Here is a 27,748-nt window from a genome sequence, read left to right on the forward strand (position 1 = left end):
AACAGCAGCCACCACTATTTTTTCCTTGCAGTTCACAACATATAGTTCTACTGCAATAATTCTGACTCTAGGACCAGATGGGCCAGCTTACTCATGCCCTTCTACTGAGTCATGTAAATATCACAAGATGACATGTGCTACCAAGACAAACAGAAAAGCCTTTAAACTCAGCCCTGGAGCCAGGAAAATATTCAAAACTGTGATGCCAAAAATTTGACCCCATTGATCTCAATTTTTCCTTATTATTCCAATTAGTTTTGTAGTTACTCTATTTATGGGAGTTCCTAATGCCTGCTGTTAACTGAAGTTGTTGTTTGGTATGCAGGCTCACATGCTTACCTTTCTTCCTCATAAAAAGTTTGAACTAGCAGCCATAAACTCAACCCATTAAAGACAACAAAGTGGCTGGGCGCAGCAGCTCACACCTGTAATCCGGGCCCTCTGAGAGGCCGAGGCGGGCAGATTGCTTGAGTCCAGGAGTTTGAGACCAGCCTGGTCAAACCCTGTCTCTACTAAAAAATACAACGGGCATGATGGTGTATGCCTGTGGTCCTAGCTACTCAGGAGGTGGAGATGGGAGAATCACCTGAGCCTGCGGAGGTCAAGGCAGCAATGAGCCGAGATCACGCCATTGTACTCCAGCCTGGGCAACAGAGTGAGACCCTGTCCCCTCCCCCGAACCCCCAAAAAAGCCAACTAAAACAAAAGCTCTTACCTGGTGTAAGATGAGTATCCAGTAAACTTATTTAAATTTTTTTTAAATTTCTCTTGCATTAAAATTTTTTTTTTTTTTTTTTTTTTTTTTTTGAGATGGAGTCTCTATCTGTCGCCCAGGCTGGAGTGCAGTGGTACGATCTCGACTCACTACAACCTCCACCTGCCGGGTTCACTCCATTTTCCTGCCGAGTAGCTGGGACTACAGGCGCCTGCCACAACACCCGGCTAATTTTTTGTGTTTTTGGTAGAGACAGGGTTTCACCACGTTAGCCAGGATGGTCTCGATCGCCTGACCTCGTGATCTGCCCGCCTCGGCCTCCCAAAGTGCTGGGATTACAGGCGTGAGCCACTGCACCCGGCCAAAAAAACATTTTTTTAATCTTAAAAAAAAATAAGACAGGGTCTCACCATGTTGCTCAGGCTGGTCTCTAACTCCTGGCCTCAAGTTATCCAACCGCCTTGGCCTCCCAAAGTGCTGGGATTACAGGTGTGAGCCACCATGCCCAGCCCCAGTAAAGTATTATCTTACTCACCATTTTTTAAAAATTTTTAAAATTTTGAAATCATTTTAGACTTACAGAAAAGTGGTAAAAATACTACATCTCTGTCCCAGCTTTCCCTCATGCTAAGACTACATAAACACAGTACACATATCAAAACTAAGAAATTACCACTGGAATAATTCTATTAACTAAACTACAGACTTTATAAAGATTTCACCACTTTCTCCACTAATGTCCTTTCTTGGCCTCAAGAGCCAATCCACGATCCCACATCACACAAAAAGGTTAAATTCACCAACCTATAGGAATCAGGGTTTCATCCACAGGCAAGTAAGTATCCGCTTCTATGGTGACTTCATGGTCATATATATTCGGGGAACCCTGGGAGGAAAAGATAGGGGAAAGGTTTTCTGCTTAGTCTTATTTCATATACCCACTTTTTAACTTCTCTTGCAAAAATGTTTTCAGGCATTGACAAAAACTTTTAAAATCTTGTTTGGCTGATGGTAATGATTGAATATAATCATATAAGTGTAGGTAGATAAAGCCTCAAAATAGCAACAGATAAATTTGGAAGAAACTTTCAAGTGTGCACGCATTTTCTTTTCTAAATAGAATATGAAGGTGAAAAATCAGAGACCACAGTGGTTTGAAAGCCTTTTGGACTTTGGCTTATTAATGTAGGTGTTTCTTCTACTCTTCTCACACGCCAGGCAACCAGAAGAGCAAGGGCTGGTAACCAGAAACACATCCTGAGAGGTCAGGGGACTGCTCCAGGCTCACTCCTGGGGGTGCACCTGGCACTCCCCTCTAGCCCAGTTTCCACACAGAGGCCCCACTCTCTGCTCCATGACAGAAGCCCAGATGTCAGAACTGCGGTCCCTGCTTTTGAGAATTTGCCCACCTCCTCCATGAAGATGCAGTCTGCCCTTTTCGGGGGAGTCAAAGGCTGGTGCAAGAAGTACTGGTCAGTGTCAGAAGGCCTGGGGTCTAGTTCCAGCTCTTCCTGAGCGGTCCCAGGGAATTTATTTAACCTCATAGACTCTCATTTCCTTTGGTTTAACACTGGGCTAATGGGGCCGGGCGCGGTGGCTCATGCCTGTAATCCCAGCACTTTGGGAGGCCGAGGTGGGTGGATCACCTGAGGTCAGGAGATGGAGACCAGCCTGACCAAAAAGAAGAAACCCCGTCTCTACTAAAAATACAAAGTTAGCCAGGCGTGGTGGCGCATGCCTGTAATCTCAGCTACGCCGGAGGCTGAGGCAGGAGAACTGCTTGAACCCGGGAGGTGGAGGTTGCGGTGAGCCAAGATCACACCATTGCACTCCAGCCTGGGCAACAAGAGCAAAACTCCGTCTCAAAAAATAAATAAACAAACAAATAAATAAATAACTAAACAAAATAAAATAAATTTGGGCTACTGATGCCTCTACCTTTTCCAGGGTCCTTGTGAACAACAGTTTAGAAAAGGTGCATTGTGCTGTTTGTAAATCAGCAAATAGTTTTATACATGCATGTTTCTAATACAAATGCTTATTTTATATTATTATTTATTTATTATATAAAATAATTATTTTATATTATATTGCTATTATTCAATAGCAACATATTTTAAAGCTTCACACCAGAAGATGCGGAAGGGAAACCAAGTGAGGGCTTTTGCTTAGTGAATGCTCAAAGATAAGCTAAACTAGTGGTTCTCAATTGGGGATAATTTTGCCCCTCGGGGGAAATTTGACATTTGACTTTTTTTTTTTTGAGACCGAATTTTGCTCTTGTTGCCAAGGCTGGAATGCAATGGCGCAATCTCGGCTCACTGCAACCTCCACCTCTCGGATTCAAGTGATTCTCCTGCCTCAGCCTCCTGAGCAGCTGGGATTACAGGCATGCACCACCACGCCCAGCTAATTTTGTATTTTTAGTAGAGAAGGGGTTTCTCCATGTTGGCCAGGCTGGTCTCGAACTCCCGACCTCAGGTGATCTGCCCACCTCGGCCTCCCAAAGTGCTGGGATTATAGGTGTGAGCCACCACGCCCAGTAGACTTTTTTTTTTTTTTGAGACAGAGTCTCGGTCTGTCACCCAGGCCTGAGTGCAGTAGTGCAATCTTGGCTCACTGCAGTCTCTGCCTCCCAGGTTCAAGCGATTCTCCTGCCTCAGCCTCCCGAGCAGCTGGGATTACAAGCGTGCACCACCACACTCGGCTAATTTTTGTATTTTTAGTAGAGATGGGGTTTCACCATATTGGCCAGGCTGGTCTTGAAATCTTGACCTCAGGTGGTGATCCACCCACCTCAGCCTCCCAAAGTACTGGGATTACAGGTGTGAGGCACTGTGCCTGGCCAACTCGATTTTTTGAGACAGGATTAGGACAGGTTAGCTGGAAACAGATTCTATGGTCTGAAAGACTGGCCCATACAATCAAACTGAGTCATTCTAAGAAAGGTCAAGATTTGAGAGACCATGAGAATGCATGTCTAAACATGACAGAAACTGGCTCTTTTTCTGAAAAACTACGATTCTTTTTTTTTCTGAGGCAGAGTCTTACAGTCGCCCAGGCTGGAGTGCAGTGGTGCAATCTTGGGTCACTGCAACCTCCACCTCCAGGGTTCAAGCAATTCTCCTGCCTTAGCCTCCTAAGTAGCTGGGATTACAGGCGCCCACCACCATGCCAGGCTAAGTTCTGTATTTTTAGGAGAGATGGGGTTTCACCATGTTAGCCAGGCTGGTCTCAAACTCCTGACCTCAAGTAATCTGCCTGCCATGGCTTCCCAAAATGCTGGGATTACAGACTTGAGCCACTGCGCCTGGCCAGAAGAACCATGATGCTCTTGTATTCTCCCAGTGGGTGCATGCTGGACAGGGGTATGAGTGGGTGGGGGACAAGGCCAGGGCAGAGGCCTCTCCTCTGCACTTCCTACAGCTTGTTTGGTCCCTGCTCTGAGTTGGGGTGGCAGGTCCAAGATGGGAGGGGGTCTGCACCCCTGCCTAGAGCAGGTCTAGACTAGAGCTGATGTCTCCTCTGTGCGCCTCTCTCTCCTGCCATCTTCTCATGCCTCAGGTGGTGCCAGCACCTGAAGATGCCCCTGGGACTGTTGGAGAGGAGCTGAGGGAAGAGAATTTGGGACTACTGCACTTCCCTGGCCCTATTTGTTCACTACTCAGCTCAACACGGAGGGCTTTGGGTCAGCCGAGACAAGGGGTGCGAAGGTTGGGTTCAAGGCCTTGGTGGCACTAAACTGGGAGCTGCAGCCCACGTACAGAACTGAAGCGTGTTAGAAAAGGAGAACCCAGATGGACTGAAGCGTCTCCATACTTCCTGTGCACAAACAAGCCTAGAGGAACACAATCTATCTAATGTCATCCAATGAGGACGCCTGCAGGAGGCAAAGCCATTCTCCAGACTCCTGGCCTAGCATTAATTCAGGTCTTCCCTCTGTTTCCTAGGTGCCTGCCTCTTTAGAAACAGATCCATGCAGTATATATTCTTTCGTGCCTTGTTACTTCCACACAACATAACGCTCCTGGGACCATCCATGTTATATTTCTTTGTACTGTTGAGTAGTATTCCATTGTATGAATGTATCACAGTTTGTTTATCCATTCTCCTGTTGATAGACTTTTGGGTTGTTTCCAGTGTTTTACTGTTATAAATAAAGCTGCTTAGAAATTTCCATTTTCTGTTTTTTTGGTTTTTTTTTTTTTTTTTTAGCACTAGAGAAATGAATCAACATGAAAATCACACACCAAATAAACTGATGAATCTAAGATTTAGGAAGAAGCCTAGGAGGAGAAGGAAAAGAACATTCATCAGGCACCCACCTTCTTAAGGGTCACCAAGCGGTAGCAACATTCCTTCATTAAAGAGATGCATGCTTTGTGGCTGGGCGCGGTGGCTCACGCCTGTAATCCCAGAACTTTGGGAGGCTGAGATGCGCAGATCACTTCAAGTCAGGAGTTCAAGACCAGCCTGACCAACATGCTGAAACCTCATCTCTACTAAAAATATAAAAACTTAGCCAGGCGTGGGGCACACGCCCGTAATCCCAGCTACTCCAGAGGCTGAGGCGGAAGAATCGCTGGAACCTGGGAGGTGGAGGTGGAAGTGAGCCAAGATTGCGCCACTGCACTCTATCCTGGAGACAGTGAGACTCCGTCTCAAAAAAAAAAAAAAAAAAAAAAGATGCATGCTTCTTTTTATGACTCTTCTAGGCTGGAAAAATGCAATGATCTACTCTGGTGGAATATTACTGTTGGAATCATTTCAAGACTGATGAAAACTTGGCAAGAAATGCTGATTCACAAACAGACCTTGAGGCCCATCTCTGGGTTCAGTATTTGTTTTGGTTAACTTTGCTTGGCTGCTACCCATTTGTAACATTAACCACTTATAGAGCCCATCATGATTTGCAGGGGACTTTAAAGACATTGCGCAATGTCACTACTACAGCCTTAACTCAGCTCTTATCACTCCTAGCAGGAGGGTACAGACACTGCGGGTTACTACCTACAAGCCATGGCAACTCTTTTACCAGCAACTCTGTGCCCCCAGGGAGAAACCAGGTTTGTTGATTTATCCTATGCTAGACCAGATAGTCAGATATTCGGGGAAGGGGACTCCCCTTCTCCGTTCCCAGAGGGCGAATTTTGACTGGTCTAAACCAATCATCGTGGCCTAATTCCCTTGCTGGCGATTGGGTTAGGCAGAGCATAGGCCACACTTCTGGCCAATGAGAAGTCAGAGAAAATTGGCTGGAGGGCTTCTAGGAAAGGTATTGCTTTTTCTTTTCTTTTTTTTTTTTTTTTGGGGGGGGACGGAGTCTCGCTCTGTCGCCCAGGCTGGAGTGCAGTGGCCGGATCTCAGCTCACTGCAAGCTCCCCCTCCCGGGTTCACGCCATTCTCCTGCCTCAGCCTCCCGAGTAGCTGGGACTACCGGCGTCCGCCACATCGCCCGGCTAGTTTTTTGTATTTTTTAGTAGAGACGGGGTTTCACCGTGTTAGCCAGGATAGTCTCGATCTCCTGACCTCGTGATCCACCCGTCTCGGCCTCCCAAAGTGCTGGGATTACAGGCTTGAGCCACCGCGCCCGGCCAGGTATTGCTTTTTCTTAAAAAGAGGACATTAGAGATATGAAAAAAGGAATTAGTCTTTTTGTCTCTGGATGTGACTATATGAGGAGGTGATTCCTGGAGCTGTGGCCATGAGGGGACAAGGCTGAAGACAAAAGCCAAAATACTGAGGAAGCAGATGGAAACAAAAATACCACTTATTAAATTTAAATAACACACAAAAATATATAAGATGAGCTGACTAATTTAAATATCAGGTTTTGAGCTATGTCCCTGGGGAGGGTTTGAGATATATGATAATGCTTCTCAAGATATGGCAAGAGATATTCCGAAGATGCAGAAGCCCTTGACTCCAGGTCCGGCTTGGTGATCATCCACTCCTACTGCAGTGCCTCAGAAGGCTGGTGCCCCCATCCACCTTCAAACCTGAAGCTGGTGGCTGTGGATTCAAGCTACACTTACTAAGATACACGTTGAACATCCCTACTCTGAAAATCTAAAATCTTTTCAGAGATTTAGATGGCTCACGCCTGTAATCCCAGCACTTTGGGAGGCAGAGGCGGGCAGATCACCTGAGGTCAGGAGTTCGAGACCAGCCTGGCCAACATGGTGAAACCCCATCTCAACCAAAAATACAAAAATTAGCTGGGTGTGGTGGTGCGTGCCTGTAACCCCAGCTACTAAGGAAGCTGAGGCAGGAGAATTGCTTGAACCCGGAAGGTGGAGGTTGCAGTGAGCCAAGATTGTGCCGCTGCACTCCAGCCTGGGCAACAAGAGCGAAACTCCGTCTCAAAAAAAAAAAAAAAAAAAAAGACAAGGTAAAATCTGAAATGCTCCAAAATCTGAGCTTTTTGAGTGCCAACATGATGCTCAGAAAAGTAGTCACTGACTGGAGCATTCCAGATTTCGAGTTTTCGGATTAGGAATGCTGAACGAATAAGTATACATAATGCAAATATTCCAAAATCTAGAAATCTCCAAAATCCAAAACATTTCTGGCCCCAAGTATTTTGGATAAAGGATATTCAATCTGTGGTATATGGAAGGAAGTTTATACTGACTGCCCTTTTGGGTGGCGTCTAAGATCTAGGAAACTATTCAGTCTAAAAAGAGATTCAGAAATACCCATCACTCCAAGTCCCTGCAGGACTGGAAGGGTGGTAAAAAAAAAAAGGCTTTTTACCTTCATTGGAACACACTGGCAGATGGAATACTGCATGCATAATTTCTCTTTCTATTTCTGAATCTATTCCTTTAGATCTCCCCTCCCCATTATTAAATAGGATGTACTAAGTACGCAGAAATGTAAAAAACAGAATTATCACCAAAGTTTATTACCTACATAAAACAATACTTTGTTCTATTTCTGTCGTTTCTTTCTGAACTTATTTTAAGAAGTAGAGCCTCTTAGGTCTGAGTGTTTTTGTTTTATTTTTGTCTTTTGTTTTGGTTTTAATATTATTTATTTATTTATTTTAAAGATGGAGTTTCGCTCTTGTTGCCCAGGCTGGAGTGCAATGGCACAATCTCAGCTCACTGCAACCTCAGTCTCCCAGGTTCAAGTGATTCCCCTGTCTCAGCCTCCCGAATAGCTGGGAATACAGGCCCATGCTACCACGCCCAGCTAATTTTGTATTTTTAGTAGAGACGGGGTTTCACCATGTTGGTCAAGCTGGTCTCAAACTCCTAACCTCAGGTGATTCACTCATCTCGGCCTCCCAAAGTGCCAGGATTACAGGCATGAGCCACAGCACCCGGACTTGTTTTTAAGATTTCAAGAAGGATGGTGAAAGTTCCTGAAGATAAGGAACACGCAAGTAAAGGGTCAACTTTTTTAAAGGGAGAACGTTGGAAATTTTACAAGAACCAATTAACTCTGCAATTTGGGAAAATTCTAGAAAACAGAACCCAGCAGATCATCAGCAAACTCCTGAAACAGTATAAAAATGTGAGATATTACTAGCTGACTGTGAATATCATCTTGCGGTAGAAAATGAGGCCAAAGTGAGTCAAGTATAGTGGACAATGATGAGTTCTTCAGATAAAGAGGAAGTAATAAATATAATCTACAGAGTTTAGCTGAGTTTTTTATTCTGTCTGATATGATAGCCTCCTCAATGAGCTAAACTGTTACCGTTAGGAGAGAATGAGGTAGTTCAGAAGGGATCACTTAAGGGGGGTTGTCAGCAGCTCTACACCACTCTTAGGTGGGCAGTTCAAGTGGTCCCCCACTGGGGTCTATTCCTCTGCTGGGTTGATTTTAGTGTCTTAACCAACAACTTCATAAAGGGCTTCTAACAGCAGCTGACAAACAGTAGGTAGTGTTATGATTATGAAATCGAGAACATGCCTATTAATCTAAAAAAAAAAAAACAGGTCTTCTAAATACAAATCCAGTGCTCTTTCCACGGTACTGTGCAGGGCAGGACTGGCCCACCCAAACCCCTGGGAGGAGGTGGCAGGTTCACAGGGGAAACACACACATATTGGCAGCATATCTAAAGGAGCTGGGCCATGCCATTTCCAAAGCTCCAAGGGTGGAAGGCATCTTAATTGGAACAAATTAGGGGGGAATAGAAGTGGAATAAGGAAAGCAAATATAAGTGCATGTTACAATTAGATTCTGAGAGGGAGTTCTTGAAACAGTTAGTTACCTGTCTGAAGCAAATGGGAAATAGGTACTCTCTTGGCAGTACAATGTACTCATTCTGTCTTTCTCTATAATTTTCAATTATTGAGCACCTACTATAAGTCCTCTACTGGGCCCTTTTTGTCATCATGAGGGTGACCTCACTGCCACAGCAATTCCACACTGCTCTGATCTCTCTAGCCACAGCCCAGGACATTCCACAAAGCACGAAGCAGGAAAGAACAAATTCACTTACCTGGCCTGCCAGGTTGAAGTAAGAATGGTTGGTCAGGTTGACTGGTGTGGCCTGACTGGCCTGTGCTCTATAGTTGACCACAAGCTCCCCGCCATCCAGGGTGTATGTCACCCAGACTTTTAACTCTCCGGGGTAGCCTTCCTCACCATCTGGACTGATGCGCGAGAACTGGACGCCATTGGACAGCACCCGAGGGGTCCAGAGTACCTGGAAAATAGTATTTTCAAAGTTGTGTAGTTGCTCCAACCTCAAGTTAAAGCCACACTTCAATATTTAAAGACAACTGATTTCACAAGGAAAATGGTTATACAATCAATTAAGACTTTTGAATGACAGCCTGGATTTTTTTTTTTTGAGACAGGGTCTCACTATGTTGTCCAGGCTGGAGTGCAGTGATACATTCTTGGCTCACTGCAACCTCCACCTCCCAGGTTCAAGAGATTCTCGAGCCTCAGCCTCCCGAGTACGATTACAGGCATGAGCCACCATGCCTGGCTAATTTTTGCATTTTTCATAGAAACAGGGTTTCGCCATGATGACCAGGCTGGTCTCGAACTCCTGACCTCAAGTGATCTACCTGTCTCGGCCTCCCAAGGTGCTGGGATTACAGGCATGAGCCACCGCACCCGGCCCCTGGATTTAACTATTCCAAATTTTTGTTTTTCTCTACCTTCTCACACTCCCCATTCTCTTTTCTCTAACTTTGTATGTATATGTGTGTCTACAATATTTTCCCCTCCTCTTCTTTGATGATTTTTCTTTGATTTTTTTTTTTTAATCTTGTAGCCCCACTCTGCTAAATGCCATATAGCAATATCTGCTGAGAGTACTAAAAAAACTTTAATAAATCAGCCCCTGTCTCTTGGGGGTACTATATACACACATTTATTAAAATTCCTGCAAGGCTCTCTGTGTTCCCTAGGCAGAGTTCAAAACAAATAAGGCACTTGTGCCATTAAGAAGAGTTGTAGCCCACAAGTCAAGAGTCCTGATTTGGGGGGCCTCATTTGTCCCTAGCCCATTGTGTGACTCTAGGCATTAATCTCTTTCATAAAATAAAGGGGTTGAAGAAATTATCTCGAAGTTTCTTCTTGTTCTAGAAAATATGATTCTAAGACCGACAAAAAAAGTATGGAGTTTATTTTTAAAGTTTTTTTTTTTGTGGTCGGGTGCAATAGCTCATGCCTGTAATCCCAACACTTGAGCTCAGGAATTCAAGACCAGCCTGGGCAACATAGTGAGACTTCATCTCTATAAAAAAGTTTAAAAAATTAGCCAGGTATGGGCTGGGCGCGGTGGCTCATGCCTGTAATCCCAACTCTTTGGGAGGCCAAGGCAGGCGGATCATGAGGTCAGGAGATCGAGACCATCCTGGCTAACACAGTGAAACCCCGTCTCTGCTAAAAATACAAAAAATTAGCCAGGCGTGGTGGGAGGCACCTGTGGTCCCAGCTACTCAGGAGGCTGAGGCAGGAGAATGGTGTGAACCTGGGAGGCGGAGCTTGCAGTGAGCCGAGATCGTGCCACTGCACTCCAGCCTGGGCAACAGAGTGAGACTGTGTCTCAAAAAAAAAAAAAAAAAAAATTACCAGGTATGGTGGTGCATACCTGTAGTCCTAGCTACTCAGGAGGCTGAGAAGGGAGGATCGCTTGTGCCCAGGAGGTTGAGGCTACAGTGAGCTGAGATCGCACATACCATTGCACCATTGCACTCCAATCTGGATGACAGAGTAAGACATTGTCTCCAAAAAGTAAATAAATAAGTAAAAAGCATTTTGCTTTTGGAAATAGGAATTGGAATCTTGGATTAACATAGTGGCTGTTCTCAACTTTGTCCTAGAGGCTCTAAGATTACACTTACAGGGAAAGGAAAACGAACATTTATCTGGTACCCATTATGAGTCGAGACTCTTTGCTAGAAACTTCACAGACACTGTCTCATCTGTCTCAAAGCAGACTTAAAGTAGGTAACATCATCCTCATTGAATAATGAAAGAATGGAGGCTCAGTGAGGATAAACCGCTTGCCTCAGGCCACACAGCTAGTGTGTGGCATTGGATTGGATCCTGAGTCTGTTCCGTTATTCTATATTATCAGGGGATGAGTTGGCCAGAGATTCCCAGTGCCTTTAGAGAGCTCTGGGATCACTAAAGAAGGGGCCTGTTGCAGGCATGAGACCTCCGATTTGTTGAATGCTGAATAGTCAATGACCTAGTGCTTTACATAAATCATTTTGCAAGGTACAGATTTGGTTGAACCAAATGAAATGACCATCACTGTAGGTCAAAACAGTTGAACACTGGCAATTTCATGTGGCTTCAACAAATATTATTTACCTCCATTTTACAGATGAGCAAATTGAGTTCAGTGGAGTTAACTTATACCCACGTCTACCTTCCACATTCCTAGTGTGCGTCGGGGAGGGTAGGGAGTTTCATACTTCCTGTCCATTGTTTAGAAGGAAAAAAAATCTTGTTTAAAGTCACACATGTGGCCAGGTGCGGTGGCTCACACCTGTAATTACAGCACTTTGGGATGCCAAGGTGGGCAGATCACTTGAGGTCAGGAGTTCAAGACCAGCCTGGCCAACATGGTGAAACCTCATCTTTACTGAAAATACAAAAATTAGCCAGGTGTGGTGGCGGGCTCCTGTAATCTCAGCTACTTGGGAGGTTAAGGCAGGAGAATTGCTTGAACCTGGGAAGTGGAGGTTGTAGTGAGCCGAGATCACACCACTGCACTCCAGCCTGGACAACAGAGCAAGACTCCATCTCAAAAAATAAGTAAATAGATAAAGTTATACATGTTATTTGTGACAGAGCTGGGGTTCAAACTCAGGACTGGCTGTCTCCACTATTCCACATTTTAGTCTCAGTGAAGTTTTTGTTTGAATCTTCCTTTTCAACAAAAAAGTTGAGGCCAAACTCTATAGACTTGAAAGATAATAGCCTCTGTGGGACCCAGGAGTGGCCTCTGAGCCCAGGATCTGTCCACTTTACTCTCACAGACGCGGCATTTGCCAGGAAGGAGAACCCAGCAGGAACGGAGGTTTCTGCCTTCACCTACAGTGAAAGCAGCTGGTATGTGAAATACTTTCACCGAGCTTAGTGAAAAATTCATTTTACACCCTAGTTAGCTCCCAGAAAGGTTGAACTGTCAAGACACTCAAAATATGAAGCCTGTTACATGTGTAATTAAAAAGGAAATAGAATATCCCAAATAGAACATTTCAAGAATTAAATAATTGAAATGAAATCTTAACTTGCTACCTAGTTTTTCTTTTGCAGAGAAAGGACACAATGGAAAGATTTTTGGTAAACCAATATGATTGGTTAAGTATAATTCCTATTTATAGAATGATTTCCCTGAGCCTATAGTTTCTAAATTTCCAGAAACTTTGCAGCTCTAGACCTTCTTATACCATTTCAAATCCTATTCAACTTTCATCTTAAAAAAAAATGTGTTGGTGGCCGGGTGCAATGGCTCATGCCTGGAGTTTGAGACCAGCCTGACCAATATGGAGAAACCCTGTACTCTACTAAAAATACAAAATTAGCCGGTCGTGGTGGCACATGCCTGTAATCCCAGCTACTTGAGAGGCTGAGGCAGGAGAATCGCTTGAACCCAGGAGGCGGAGGTTGCAGTGAGCTGACATCACGCCATTGCACTCCAGCCTGTGGGACAAGAGCAAAAAAACTCCATCTCAAAAAAAAAAAAAAAAAAAAAAAAGCATTGGTATAAATAGAAAAACACATACCTCCAAACCAACAATTATTCAGTCATTGTTGAGACGTGACACAATGTAAAACAACGTTCATCTGATGGGCGCATGGCACTATGTCAAAACCGACTGTTCAAAAACTTTCAGTGGCTTTATAAAAATGTTGAAAGTCGGCCAGGTGCAGTGGCTCAAGCCTTTAATCCCAGCACTATGGGAGGCCGAGGTGGGCGGATCACCTGAGGTCAGGAGTTCGAGACTAGCCTGACCAACATGGAGAAACTCCATCTCTACTAAAAATACAAAATTAGCCAGGCGTGGTGGCGCATGCCTGTAATCCCAGCTACTCGAGAGACTGAGGCAGAAGAACTGCTTGAACCCAGGAGACGGAGGTTGTGGTGAGCTGAGATGGCGCCATTGCACTCCAGCCTGGGCAACGAGAGCAAAACTCTACCTCAAAAAAAAAAACCAAAAAACGTTCAAAGTATTTCCCTATCCCTCTCAGGGCCACTGTGCAGCCATTCTCTCCCATATCCATGTATTGAATGAAATGCTTTGGCTCTTCAAGGCCAGTTCCAATCCTACCTCCTAGGTTGCTATTTCATTTGTTCACACCCAGTTCCTACTGCACCTTGTTGTCATCTTTTGCGGCATTTGTGGCTTCTCACCTTTAACAGTTATCATGTAAGAGTCCACCTCCCTCTTTATACTGTGAGCCTCAGGAGTCCCCGGCCTACTGTGCCCCCCGCTTCACAGAAGGGGCTCAAGGGCACACTGCACTGAAGGCTACATACACTCACGATTTTGCTATGTTCTTGAAGGGAATATAAGTTAAGTAACACCACGGAAAATGCCACAGTGAACAGGGGGAGCAGGGACAAGCTACAACGAGGTGCTGTCCTAAGGCTCCTCTGAAGATCCCTGTCTGAAGCCAGGCTGGGCCTTACTTCCTCTGGTTGGGGTTTGCTCATGATCCTGGCATGTTCTAGAGACTCTGCACTAACATGGGCAGAGCACATGCTGCCCTTTGCCTCCCTGGCATGAAGAGTCCCATCCTGAGGAAAGGGAAACCCATGGGGCAGTCAGTCTGGTTCCAGGCCACCAGCAGGAAGCTCATGGAAGCAGGGAAGCCAGAGCCACCAGCCTCCTTCTGCAGGACAAGTGATGGTTAGAGGCAGAAGAGAAGAAACTGTGACCGGTAGTGGGCATACATGTTTCTGTCTTCTCTGGCTCTTCTCTAGCAAATAACCTGGGTGGTATAATGTAAAAGAAAGTTAACTACTGAAATTTACTCCTTCACAGCCTGAAATCAGACTAGTAAGAGAGCAATCACTGGGGTTAACCTGTAGACTCCCATGGGGCTAGGAAGCAGGGGGCCAAGCACTCCCAACCCAGGGAGAAGCTGTTCGATCAATTTGCTTTCTTGACCTTGTTTTCTAGGGATCCGCTTAAAGAAGGGACGTTTTCATATGGAGGGGAGGAACTGGGGAGAATCTGATATGATTTTGAGGCATGAGGCACTTCAGTGGAAGGGGAGGCACTTCAGTGGAAGGGCAGGCCTTGGTGCAGGGCCATGCTGCATGGGGCGGGGGGCTTAATGACAGGTACAGGGAAGCATGCTGGATGGGGGCACCCATGCGGCCTGGGTGGACACCAGCAGCTATGGTGTAAGAATGAGTGTTTTGGGCCAGGCAGCCCTGGTTGTCCCACTTTGGAGTCATGTGGTCTTTTATTTATTTTTTATTTTTCATTTTTTTGAGATGGAGTCTGGCTCTGTTGCCCAGGTTGGAGTGCAGTGGCGTGATCTCAGCTAACTGCATCTTCTACCTCCTACATTCAAGCGATTCTCTTGCCTCAGCCTCCTGAGTGGCTGAGATTACAGGTGGCCACCACACCCAGCTAAGTTTTGTATTTTTCATAGAGATGGGGTTTCACCACGTTGGCCAGGCTGGTCTTAAACTCCTGACCTCAGGTGATCTGCCCACCTCGGCCTCCCAGAGTACTGGGATTGCAGGCGTGAGCTACCATGCCCGGTCATGTGGTCTTTTAGTGCCTCAGTTTTCCCATTTAGTGATAACACAGAGTTTTAGTAAGGGTAAGAGATAATATATGTCAGTGTCTTGTCCAATAAGTGGAAGATACTGTTATCAATCCACTTCTCTCCAACCCAACTCCCTGATCGTAACACTGTGAGAACGTTGTTTCTTGTTTTTCCTGTCAAAGACTGACATCCTTTCTCTTGGGGCTCTCCTGTCTGTTCCAACAGATGAACTAGAGAAGTATGGGTCCTGGGACATGCCCATTGCACCTGCTGCCCTGAACCACAGGAGTGGCCTCTTTCCTGTATTTCCTCACCACACACGTGCTCTAGGGCCTAAGACCGTGCCTGGCAAGCAGAAGGTACGCATAAAGTGAGCCTAAAGGGAACTCCATCACATGTGCCAGACTTACCTTATCAAACCCTCTGACTCCTCCATGCAGACTGTTGGGTTCCTTGTTAATGGCCAGGTGATACTCCTTCCCATCCACCTTGAAGGTTCCTTTGGCGATTCGGTTGGCCACCCTCCCAATAACTGCTCCAAAGTATGGCTGCTTTTGGAGGTATCCTGCAAGGACAAGGGATGACAGCACTTTTAAAACTTCAATTCAGGCTGGGTGCTGTGGCTCACGCCTATAACCCCAGCGCTTTGGGAAGCCGAGGCGGGTGGATCGCCAGGTCAGGAGATTGAGACCATCCTGGCTAACATGGTGAAACCCCGTCTCTACTAAAAATACAAAAAAATTAGCTGGGCGTGGTGGCAGGTGCCTGTAGTCCCAGCTACTCAGGAGGCTGAGGCAGGAGAATGGCATGAACCCAGGAGGTGGTGCTTGCAGTGAGCCGAGACTGCACCACTGCACTCCAGCCTGGGTGACAGAGCAAGACTCCATCTCAAAAAAAAACCCAAAAAACCCTCAATCCAAAGGTGTGGCGCATGCCATTGTCCCCCACCTTCTTCAGAGGGATGCTGCACATGGTAACATCTTGGGCATGTCAAAGTCCTCACCAAATCACAGAAAATGGCTTTCATTACATATGATCCTTTCCTTTTCCAAAAGTAATTAATATTCATTATACAAAATTGTAAAGAATTTTATACAGCACAAAGAAAAAACTGAAATTATCCTTCATCTCATCACTAGAGAGAACCACTGTTAATATTCTTATGTGCACACACAGTCTTCCATCTTTTAATACATGCATCTGTGTGCTTTTTTCTTTCTTTTTATAAAACTATTTGTTGTTGTGGTTGTTGTTAAGACAGAGTCTCACTCTGTTGCCCAGGCTGGAGTACTGTGGCCCCATCTTGGCTAACTGCAAACTCCGCCTCCCAGGTTCAAGTGATTTTCTTGCCTCAGCCTCCTGAGTAGCTGGGAGCAGAGGCATGCACCACCACACCCAGATAATTTTTGTATTTTTAGTAAAGACGGGCTTTCACCATGTTGGCCAGGTTGGTCTCAAACTCCTGACCACAGGCGATCTACCCAACTCGGCCTCCCAAAGTGACGGGATTACAGGCATGAGACACCGTGCCCAGTCTTTTCCCTCTCTTTCAAGACATCTTATTGTACTGTATGCACCTATTTTCGGTCCAAAGTTGACTCTGAGTGACTGAAACTGCAGGAAACAAAACTATGGCTGATGGCAGACTGTATAACACTGCTTTGTAATCTCCTTTTCTCTAGGCCAAAGTTATACTTTCCTGTGGTCTCGAGAGAAAACGATCTTATTCTTCTTTCTTTTCTTATTTATTTTTATTTATTTATTTTTTTTGAGACGGAGTCTGGCTCTGTCGCCCGGGCTGGAGTGCAGTGGCCGGATCTCAGCTCACTGCAAGCTCCGCCCCCCGGGTTTACGCCATTCTCCTGCCTCAGCCTCCCGAGTAGCTGGGACTACAGGCGCCCGCCGCCTCGCCCGGCTAGTTTTTTGTATTTTTTTAGTAGAGACGGGGTTTCACCGTGTTCGCCAGGATGGTCTCGATCTCCTGACCTCGTGATCCGCCCGTCTCGGCCTCCCAAAGTGCTGGGATTACAGGCTTGAGCCACCGCGCCCAGCCTCTTTTCTTATTTTTTTAATCACATAATTAGTACTTTAGAATATCCTTTAAAGAGAGTTAGGTAATACACAAGGATATAGAGTAGGCTGGCCAGAGGAAATATAGAATGCCTGGTTAAATGTGAATTTCAAATAAACAATAAATAATTGCTTAGTATAAGTATGTTCATGTTATTAAAATACGCAGGACATACTTATACTTTAAAAGTTGTGGGCCGGGCGCGGTGGCTCACGCCTGTAATCCCAGCACTTTGGGAGGCCGAGGCGGGTGGATCACGAGGTCAGGAGATCGAGACCATCCTGGCTAACACAATGAAACCCTGTCTCCACTAAAAATACAAAAAATTAGCCGGGCGTGGTGGCAGGCTCCTGTAGTCCCAGCTACTCGGGAGGCTGAGGCAGGAGAATGGCGTGAACCCGGGAGGCGGAGCTTGCAGTGAGCTGAGATCGCGCCACCGCACTCCAGCCTGGGCGACAGAGCGAGACTCTTGTCTCGAAAAAAAAAAAAAAAAGTTGTGGCCGGGCGTGGTGGCTCATGCCTGTAATCCCAGCACTTTGGGAGGCCGAGGCAGGCATATCATGAGGTCAAGAGATCGAGACCATCCTGGCCAACATAGTGAAACCCCATCTCTACCAAAAATACAAAAATTAGCTGGGCATCATGGTGTGCGCCTGTAGTCCTAGCTACTTGGGAGGCTGAGGCAGGAGAATTACTTCAACCCAGGAGGCAGAGATTGCAGTGAGCCAAGATCGAGCCGTTGCACTCCAGCAGTGAGCTGAGATCGAGCCATTGCACTCCAGCCTGGTGACAAAGTGAGACACTGTTTCAAAAAAAAAAAAAAATAGTATAAGCTATTTATCTGAAATTCACATTTAACCAGGCATCCTGTACTTTTATTTGTGAAATCTAGTAACCTAAACAAAGAATAAAACACAAAAGCCTTCCTTCACCTCTCCACTCCCCTCCTTTCCAATGGTAACCACTATTAACAGTCTGGCACATATACTTTATTTTAAAATTTGAATTAACTACATATAAGCAAATATACAAATACACAATCACACATTCTATATAAAGAGAATCATACTATATAGAGTATCACACTATAATCATACATTGTTCTGCAACTTTTCATTTATCAAATATCTTCAGATTGCTCCATGTCATGACATATCTACCATATTCCTTTTCATTTTTCTTTAGCGACAGTCTTGCTCTGTCACCCGGGCTGGAGTGCAGTGGTGCAATCTTGGCTCATTGCAACCTCCACCTCCTGGGTTCTAGCAATTCTCCTGCTTGAACCTCCCAAGTAGCTGGGATTATAGGCACATGCCCCTACGCCCAGATAATTTTTTTTTTTTTTTTTGTATTTTAGTAAAGACAGGGTTTCACTACGTTGCCCAGCTGGTCTCGAACTCCTGAGCTCAGGCAATCCACCCGCCTCGGCCTCTCAAAGTGCTAGGATTACAGGTGTGAGCTACCCCACCCGGCCAATATTCCTTTTTATTTTTTTAGATAGGATCTCGCTGTTGCCCAGGCTGGAGTGCTGTGGAGCCATCATAGCTCTCTGCAGCCTTGACCTCCCAGGCTCAAATGATCCTCCCACCTCAGCCTCTGGAGTAGCTGGGACCACAGGTATATACCACCATGCCTGGCTAATTTTTTACTTTTTATTTGGTAGAGACAGAGTTTCCCTATGTTGTCTAGTCTGGTCTCAAACTCTTGGGCTCAAGTGGTCCTCCTGCCTTGGCCTCCCAAACTGTTGAAATTACTGGCATAAGCCACCGCACCTGGCCCCACATTCCTTTTGATGGTTATATAATGAGCACAAACTGTTTGGGGCCTTTTTAGTGGAGGGGCTATACAAAGCAAAGTAGCATCTTCACACTTACAGCTTTGTGTGTGGGCATATTATGGTACTTTTCTGCTCTTTAAGTTCCTCTGTGCTTAGTTTACAATAGAAAAGATTAAGGTTTGGAGATTGTTTTCTGTATTATCACCAAGATTACTTTCCACTCTAGTTTTCACTCAGACGTCCTCTGAATTCCATTGTCTTTTCCCATGGTACTCTGTATCTGTCATGTCTACTTCAGATCAGCGGAGAATGCAATTCAAGCTTATGAACTATTTTTCCACGGGATGGAGAGGCTCTCAGGATACAGATCCTGAGCTCATTCGGCCAGTTACAGGTCACAGGTTTCCATTACCCAACTGGTTGGGTACAGATTAAACATTAATCCTTCTCTTCCAGGCCTTTCCTGGTTTGCTTCTTTGCTAATCTGCAGGTGCATCAGAGTGTTGCCATGGACTATCATAATAGAGCTAACGCTTACTGAGTGCTTTTTTTTTTTTTTTTTTTTTTTTGAGAGGGAGTTTAGCTCTTATAGCCTAGGCTGGAGTGCAGTGGCAGGATCTTGGCTCACTGCAAGCTCCGCCTCCCGGGTTCATGCCATTCTCCCACTTCAGCCTCCTGAGTAGCTGGGACTACAGGCACCCGTCACCATGCCTGGCTAATTTTTTGTATTTTTAGTAGAGACGGGGTTTCACCGTGTTAAATAGGATGGTCTCGATCTCCTGACCTCCTGATCCACCCGCCTTGGCCTCCCAAAGTGCTAGGATTACAGGCGAGAGCCACCGCGCCCAGCCTTTTTTTGTATTTTTAGTAGAAATGGGGTTTCACCATGTTGGCCAGGCTGGTCTCAAACTCCTGACTTCAGGTGATCCATCTGCCTCGGCCTCCCAAAGTGTATCCCAGCCACTTTCTAAGTGCTCTACATTTACCTCATTTTATACTCAGAACGTTTCTATGACGTAGATACTATTACTATCCCAATTTACAGATGTGGAAACTGAGGACAGAAAAGTTAAATAACTTGCCCCAAAACACACAGCTAAGTAGTGGCAGAACAAAGACTTGAACCCATACAGTCTAGTTCATGAGTTCGTGTTCTTCAGTATCAAATTATGTGGAAAGCACAGGCTTTCTGTTGACCTTACCTCCATCCTTAGGCATAGGCCAGGCTGATCTCTCTCTCCTGTTCCCACCTCTCCCCACCTTCTTCTCTTTCTGAAAATAGCTTTAAAATCCCATACACTGGTTAACCAAAAGGAGTCCCAAAGAGCCAAACAATCTTTCCTTGGTTTTGTTTCATCTGCTTTTCAGAAACTCAAAAATTATAGAAAAGCAGAATTTTTTTCTAAAAAACAAGATGTTTGACTGTAGAGATTTTTGAGTCCCACTTTGATTCATTCAACAAGTGAACACTGAGCTCCCGCTCTCTGCCGGAGGCATACTGGGTGTTGGAGACAACCACAAAGACAACCGCAGGGCTCCTACCACTCGGGCTTGCAAGAATCCCCTTACAAGTGACCACTACCTGAAAACAATCACGTCTTGGAGATTGTCAGGCCTCTGAGCCCAACTTAAGCCATCATATCCCCTGTGACCTGCACATATACATCCAGATGGCCTGAAGTAACTGAAGAATCACAAAAGTGAAATTTAAATGGCCTGTTCCTGACTTACCTGATGACATTCCACCACAAAAGAAGTGAAAATGGCCCAGTCCTTGCCTTAACTGATGACAGTACCTTGTGAAATTCCTTCTCCTGGCTCAAAAAGCTCCCCCACTGAGCACCTTGTGACCCCCGCCCCTGCCCACTAGAGGACAACCCCCTTTGACTGTAATTTTCCTTTACCTACCCAAATCCTATAAAATGGTCCCACCCCATCTCCCTTCGCTGACTCCCTTTTCGGACTCAGCCTGCCTGCACCCAGGTGATTAAAAAGCTTTATTGCTCACACAAAGCCTGTTTGGTGGTCTCTTCACAGGGATGCGTGTGAAAGAAATAAGCAGCACTCGCCAGGCCAGTTCCTTGGTTTGGAGGAATAGTTGGGTTTTTTTGTTGTTTGTTTTTTCCCCCATAATTATCAGGGTTTTTTTGTTTTTGCTTTTGGGACTACAGGCATGCGCCACCACACCTATATACTTTTTATATTTTTTTCTAGAGACAGAGTGTTCCCGTGTTGCCCAGGCTGGTCTGAACTCCTGAGCTCAAGTGATCCTCCCACCAAGGCCTCTAAAAGTGCTGGGATTACAGGTGAGAGCCACTCTGCCCCTGGAGGAATAGTTTTTAAGAATTATACTCTAGGCCGGGCGCGGTGGCTCAAGCCTGTAATCCCAGCACTTTGGGAGGCCGAGACGGGCGGATCACGAGGTCAGGAGATCGAGACCATCCTGGCTAACACGGTGAAACCCCGTCTCTACTAAAAAATACAAAAAACTAGCCAGGCGCGGTGGCGGGCGCCTGTAGTCCCAACTACTCGGGAGGCTGAGGCAGGAGAATGGCGTGAACCCGGGAGGCGGAGCTTGCAGTGAGCTGAGATCCGGCCACTGCACTCCAGCCTGGGCGGCAGAGCGAGACTCCGTCTCAAAAAAAAAAAAAAAAAAAAGAATTATACTCTAAGCACAGCAGAAATCCTGTCTCTGAAAAACCCTTTAGAACAAATTTTATATTACCTTCAAATGTTACTCATATGGTTTGGCTTTGTGCCCCCACCCAAATCTCATCTCAAATTGTAATCCCACCTGGCGGAGGTAATTGGATCATGGGGGCGGTTCCCCCATGCTGTTCTCGTGATAGTCAGTGAGTTCTCACGAGATCTGATGGTTTAAAAGTGGCAATTTCCCCTGCTTTCCATCTCTGTCCCACTGCCACGGATGGTCTGTCTAGCTTCCTCCTCGCCTTCTGCCATGATTGTAAGTTTCCTGAGGTCTCCTTATCCATGAGGAACTGTGAGTCAATTAAACCTATTTTCTTTATAAATTACCCAGTCTCAGGCAGTTCTTTTAGAGCAGTGTGAAAATTGACTAATACAGTTACTAAGCTTTCACATCAAATCAGAATTACAAAAAGTGACAATCCCCAAATCCCAAATAAGGCATGGCTAAAAATCTGTTTTGAAATGCAGAAAATACTGTTTTCCATGAAAATGTTCCAAGTCCTGGGTCAAGCCATGAATGTTGATTTAACCAAGGCAATTGCTGAGCTTAGAGTAGAGGAAATGCTCGCGCCTTTTCCTGGGCAAGGCACTGGTGAGAATAAATTAATAAACGCTTAATCATGGGATATGGCCCTTTCCATTCCTCTAACATCCCAAGGACCACAACTATGACATCCACATCGGACAGACCAAAATTAGCCAGCATGCACTAAAGTCTGAAATAAAATTACTCACCACTCTCAATCAAAACCTCCATTCACAGAATGACTTATCCTTTGGTTATATGAAGAAAACAATTAATTAATAAGCACTTTAGTAATCTCAGATAATTTATATACTTTTTAGTGGCTTCTTGCTGTCCTAGATGAATCTCCATGCCATTTTTTGCAGTGTTAATTAAGTGAAATAAAAAGTTCTAGTAGAGTGATAGATGGTATTTGGGGGCAAAAGAAAGAAAGGGGATAACAATTATTAATTGCTCACTCTGGTCAGAGACATATCAAATATGTGGTCAGATATGGTCAGACACATATCACAGCCCATAGCTCATTAAATCATCACAATCCATTTGTTTCACGTGAGGAAATAGGTCTGGAGAGTTTAAATAAATTGCCCGGGGTCACACGGCTTTAAGGAAGGAAGCATAACTTTAAACCAGGAATTCTCAATGCTCACACCAGGGTGCTCCTGGTCGTGTGTGACATTAAACTACAGCCTCTAACTTGATTCTTTATTTCCCTGATCCCCTCTTCTGAACCCAGGTTTTCTAAAGGCACTAAATTTACTTTTTCTATTTTTTCCTTAATGCCTCTCATGGCAGTTAATAGCCAGATCTTTGGTGGTAACTGGGGGAAACATGAAAAGGAAGGCGTTTCGATGATTGTATGCGTAGGTTGTTTATACCTGCGGTTTATAAGCAAATATTCTCAGCACAGGCTTTGAAAGAAATCATAATGACTGTAGGTGGGACATGCCAATGAAAAACACTTTTAGGCTGGGCGTAGTGGTTCACGCCTGTAATCCCAGCACTTTAGGAGGCTAAGGTGGACGGATCACTAGAGGTCAGGATTTTGAGACCAGCCCTGACCAATATGGTGAAACCCCGTCTCTACTAAAAGTACAAAAATTAGCCAGGTGTGGTGGTGCCCACCTGTAATTCCAGCTACTTGGGAGGCTAATGCATGACAATCGCTTGAACCCAGGAGGTGGAGGCTGCAGTGAGCCGAGATCGCGTCACTGCACTTAAAAAAAAGTTTTTTTCTTTTCTTTTTTTTTTTCTTTTGAGACGAAGTCTTGCTCTGTCACCAGGCTGAAGTGCAGTGGCACAATCTCGGCTCACTGCAACCTCCGCTTCCCAGGTTTAAGCGATCCTCCTGCCTCAGCCTCCTGAATAGTTGGGATTACAGGCATTCGCTACCATGCCCAGCTAATTTTTATATTTTTAGTACAGACGGGTTTCACCACGTTGGCCAGGATGGTCTCCATCTCTTGATCTTGTGATCCGCCCACCCAAAGTGCTGGGATTACAGGCGTGAGGCACTGTGCCCAGCAAAAAACATTTTTCAACACAAAAAAAGGTAGAAAAACTCATAGGAGGCATTACTGATTTTTCTAGGCTGTTGTAGCAGGACAAAATTCCTCAGACACCAAGTTAAAGAAGGAAGGAGCTTTATTCAGCAGACTTGCGTCTCAAAAGCTGAGCTCCCCGAATGAGCAATTCCTGTCCCTTTTAAGGGCTTACAACTCTAAGGGGGTCTACATGAGAGGGTCGTGATCAATTGAGCAAGCTGGGGGTACCTGACTGGGGGCTGCATGCACTGGTAATCAGAACGGAACACAACAGGACAGGGATTTTCACCGTACTTTTCCATACAATGTCTGGAATCTATAGATAACATAACCGGTTAGGTCAGGGGTCGATCTTTAACTACCAGGTCCAGGGCGCAATGCCAGGCTGGCTGCTTGTGGATTTCATTTCTGCCTTTTAGTTTTCACTACTTCTTTCTTTGAAGGTAGAAACTGGGCATAAGACAATATGAGGGGTGGTTTCCTCCCTTACTATAACTAAAAATTTATATAATTTTCTTCTTTAGAATTCCATGAAAGAAAAAAAATCTCATTTTCCCAGGGAGAAACTGAACCATTCTGACCTCTGGTTATGGCTGTCATCCAAACAGTTTATATAACCTGTCTGGGAAACTGGAGATTGTTCATCTCTAACTCTGCAGTTACAAAAGGACCATGTCTTATGGAATTATTCACGCTCAGATCTTCCGCATGGCTCAAAACCATTTTTGAGATATGGTAATGTCAAGATAGCCCCTTATTCTGTCAAATCTTAAAAAAAAATTTTTAAATTTATATTTATTGATTTTTATTTATTTTAGAGACAGGGTCTCACTATGTTGCTCAGGCTGGTCTCAAATTCCTGGCCTCAAGCGATCCTTCCACTTTGGACTCCCAGGATTACAGGCATGAGCCACCATGCCGGCCTCTGTCAAGTCTTATTACTTTAAATTATTTACCTCTGTTTGTTTATATATGTTTATATACTCTGACATTTTAAAAGAATATACAGTGAAAATTAAGTCTCCTTCCCACCCCCTGCACCCTGGGTACCCAGGATCCTTTCTTAACAACTACTGTTACCAGTTTATTGTTAACATAGGTTTTAATGCACTCGAAATATAGTATCACACCATCAAAATAGTAACAGAGTGCTGTATATCTCCCCTGCAAGAGTCACAGCCCACACCTCTACAACAAACACTGGTTAACAAGAGAAAAGCAAAACATCTGGGCACAGTGGCTCATGTCTGTAATCCCAGCACTTTGGGAGGCTGAAGTGGGAGGATTGCTTGAGGCCAGTAGTTCGAGGCTGCAAGTGAGCTATAATTGCACTACTGCACTCCAGCCTGGGTGACAGAGTGAGATTCCCCCTCTAAAAAATAAATTAAAAAGCCAAACAAATGTATTTGATTATAGTTTTATGTGACAAAGGAGCTTTCAGAATGAAGACCCACAGATACAGGGAAAACAATCCATTTTTATGCTTAGGTCCAGTGAAGCATGGACAGCCATGTAGAAATATGATTGGACAAAAAAGGTAGGATCTGTTGCTAATAGAGGGAGTGGGGAAACTTGGCAAGGCCTGTGTTCAGATTTTTCTTGGCCTCCCCATGCAGCATTCCTTCCTCCCAGGTATGGGGCAGGACTCCTCTGAAATGAGGGTCTTACTTTCTTTATGGTCAGCTGTTACACAGAAAGGCAGAGGGAAAGGTTAGAGTATATTTTTATTTTTTTGAGATGGAGTCTCACTCTGTCGCCCAGGCTGGAGTGCAGTGGCGCAGTCTCGGTTCACTGCAACTTCCGTCTCCCGGAAGCGATTCTCCTGCCTCAGCCTCCCAAGTAGCTGGGATTACAGGTGCCTGCCAGCAGCCTGGCCAACATGGCAAAACCCCATCTCTACTAAAATTACAAAAACATTAGCCAGGCATAGTGGTGTTCAACAGAAAGCTGGGTTTTGTTTTTTTACCTTAGGAATCTGAAATTTGCTCTCTGTTTTTTAAGATAAGAGTTTCACTCTGTCACCCATGCTGGAGTGCAGTGGCACAATCTTGGCTCACTGCAACCTCCGCCTCTCGGGTTCAAGTGATTCTCCTGCCTCAGCCTCCTGACTAGCTGGGATTACAGGCACGTGCCACCATGCTCAGCTAATTTTTTTGTATTTTTAGTAGAGACAGGGTTTCACCATGTTGGCCAGGCTTGTCTGGCCAACATGTAACCATGAGCCACGTTACATATCTGAAGAACCAGACAGAATGACACACCAAAAGGAAAACCTCAAACCTCCTCTCCAGCAGAATTTGTCTATGCCCCAACCACTAAGCAGAGAGTATTAACTCTCAGTTTCTCTTTGCCAGCTTTATTTCACACCTCATTTTCTGTCTAGTTACACCATGGTGCTAAGAGAGCATGATGTACATTTTCCTTTGCTGCAATCAAGCTGCAATTGTCATTCTTTATGCAATTACTGAGTTAAAGCTGCAATTGTCATTCTTTCTTTATGCAATTATTGAGTCAAAGTCTATCTCCCCAGCCAAACCACAAGAGTGGGGACCTTGTCTGTCCTGTTGAATGAGGGTCAATGGATTAATAGAGTTTTCAAATGTATGAATTAATGCCTGATCCTAATTGCCCATGGATTCTGGGATAAAAGTCAATCCTAGTTGGTAGGAGACCTGATCTCTAGACACTGAGTTGGTCTTGTCTATTTTGTTCCCTAAATGGTTATTGGGTAGCTGGTGTACTAGGCAACCACTGAGCTTACTGGAGCATTTCTGAGACAACCAGGCCTCAAAGAGAATCTGATCTTCCGGAAGAAGGAAGTAGAAGAGGCAAGTATTTGAATTTCCTTCTTCAAAAGGGAAGCACTGGGAGCCACACCCCCTCTTGCCTGCTCTTTCCTCTCCAGCCCTCTCAAGGGATCAGGCAGTTCAAAGATCAGGCAGTTCAAAGATCGCTCCAGGATCGCTGAAGTGTATCTTACTATCAGCTGACCTTTTACGTTAATTGGGGCAAAGCCTGAACGGATAACCAGAGGCCAACTCTCATAGCTTATTTATTACAGTTTTTCCCAAACGCCGGATGGCCACACAGCCCTCTGTTAGCCTGATGCACGCACTTGCAAGTCAGACAGTCCCAAGCTAGGCGACTTTCCCCCTTGGTCCCTCTCATTGCAAGTGGCCCGATAGATCCGGGAGGTGTGTAGCGTGGGTCTGGGGCCTGCTCGCAGCCCTCTGCCGAGTTCAACCCACCTTCCAACTCCGCGAAGCCAAGCACCACGTCTGAGGCTCTCCCCTGCCTGTCTTTGACCTCTAGGGCTGTGATCGTGCAGCCCCAGGAGATGATGTCCACTCTCAGGAGGTCTGACTGCAGCTGGAACTTTTCCACTGTCCCTCCTCCCGAGGGCAGCTCTCCAAACGCGGCTCTGGTCACCGAAGCCATAGGGAAAGTTCGGCGTGTGCAACTACTGCCCACTCTTCAAACTTGTTTTGCTAAGCTAGAGGCGACACAAGTTTACAGGAGCAGGGGCGTGACTCGGCTCAGACTCCTCCCTTTCCTTGCCTGGATTTAGGGAGTGACCGGTCCTGCAAAAAATAGCCCCTGGGGCCTTTCTAAATCATTCCTTTGCCTGAGGGTAACAAGAGGGGCAAACTTTGCAGCCACGCTTGCAGTTCTTTTCTTTGGCTTGCCCTGGTTGCATTGCATGTTGGGAATTGTAGTTTTTGGGAGGTGAAATTGCATTTTGGGGCCTGTAGTCTTTCTAAACTCGAATCCTGGGTTGACAGTGTTCTACCTCCATCTCCCCACACCTCAACATGTAATGAGCTGGTCATTAATGTCGGTGGCTATCAGACGAAGAGCGGGAAAATATAGATAGCAGACTTACAGTGAGACCGATCTTGGGAGAAAATTCTATTTTAACTCTTTGATACAAGGGGCAAGAAGTACAGTAGTAGTTGGCCGGGCGCGATGGCTCACGCCTGTAATCCCAGCACTTTGGGAGGCCAAGGCAGGGGGATCACGATGTCAGGAGAATCGAGACCATCCTGACTAACACGGTGAAATACCGTCTCTACTGAAAATACAAAAAAAAAAAAAAAAAGCCGGGTGTGGTGGCACATGCCTGTAATCCCAGCTACTCAGGAGGCTGAGGCAGGAGAATGGCATGAACCCGGGAGGCAGAGCTTGCAGT

General features: G+C 45.4%; 1 protein-coding gene across 1 annotated transcript in view; it reads right to left on the minus strand.

Annotated features, from left to right (window-relative positions):
- GALM (galactose mutarotase) overlaps positions 1-27,278 on the minus strand; it is a 76,119-nt gene extending 48,841 nt beyond the window's left edge. Inside the window, exons 1-4 of the mRNA XM_015112146.3 lie at positions 26,808-27,278; positions 15,343-15,497; positions 9,174-9,380; positions 1,520-1,601 (exon numbers count right to left, since the gene is read on the minus strand). Of these exons, the coding sequence (XP_014967632.2) occupies positions 1,520-1,601; positions 9,174-9,380; positions 15,343-15,497; positions 26,808-26,997 (634 nt within the window). The 5' untranslated portion in view covers positions 26,998-27,278. The remainder of the gene's footprint in view (positions 1-1,519; positions 1,602-9,173; positions 9,381-15,342; positions 15,498-26,807) is intronic.
- Between the last annotated feature and the right edge of the window lie 470 nt (positions 27,279-27,748).

Source organism: Macaca mulatta, chromosome 13 (assembly GCF_049350105.2).
Source record: "Macaca mulatta isolate MMU2019108-1 chromosome 13, T2T-MMU8v2.0, whole genome shotgun sequence".
Taxonomy (NCBI): domain Eukaryota; kingdom Metazoa; phylum Chordata; class Mammalia; order Primates; family Cercopithecidae; genus Macaca; species Macaca mulatta.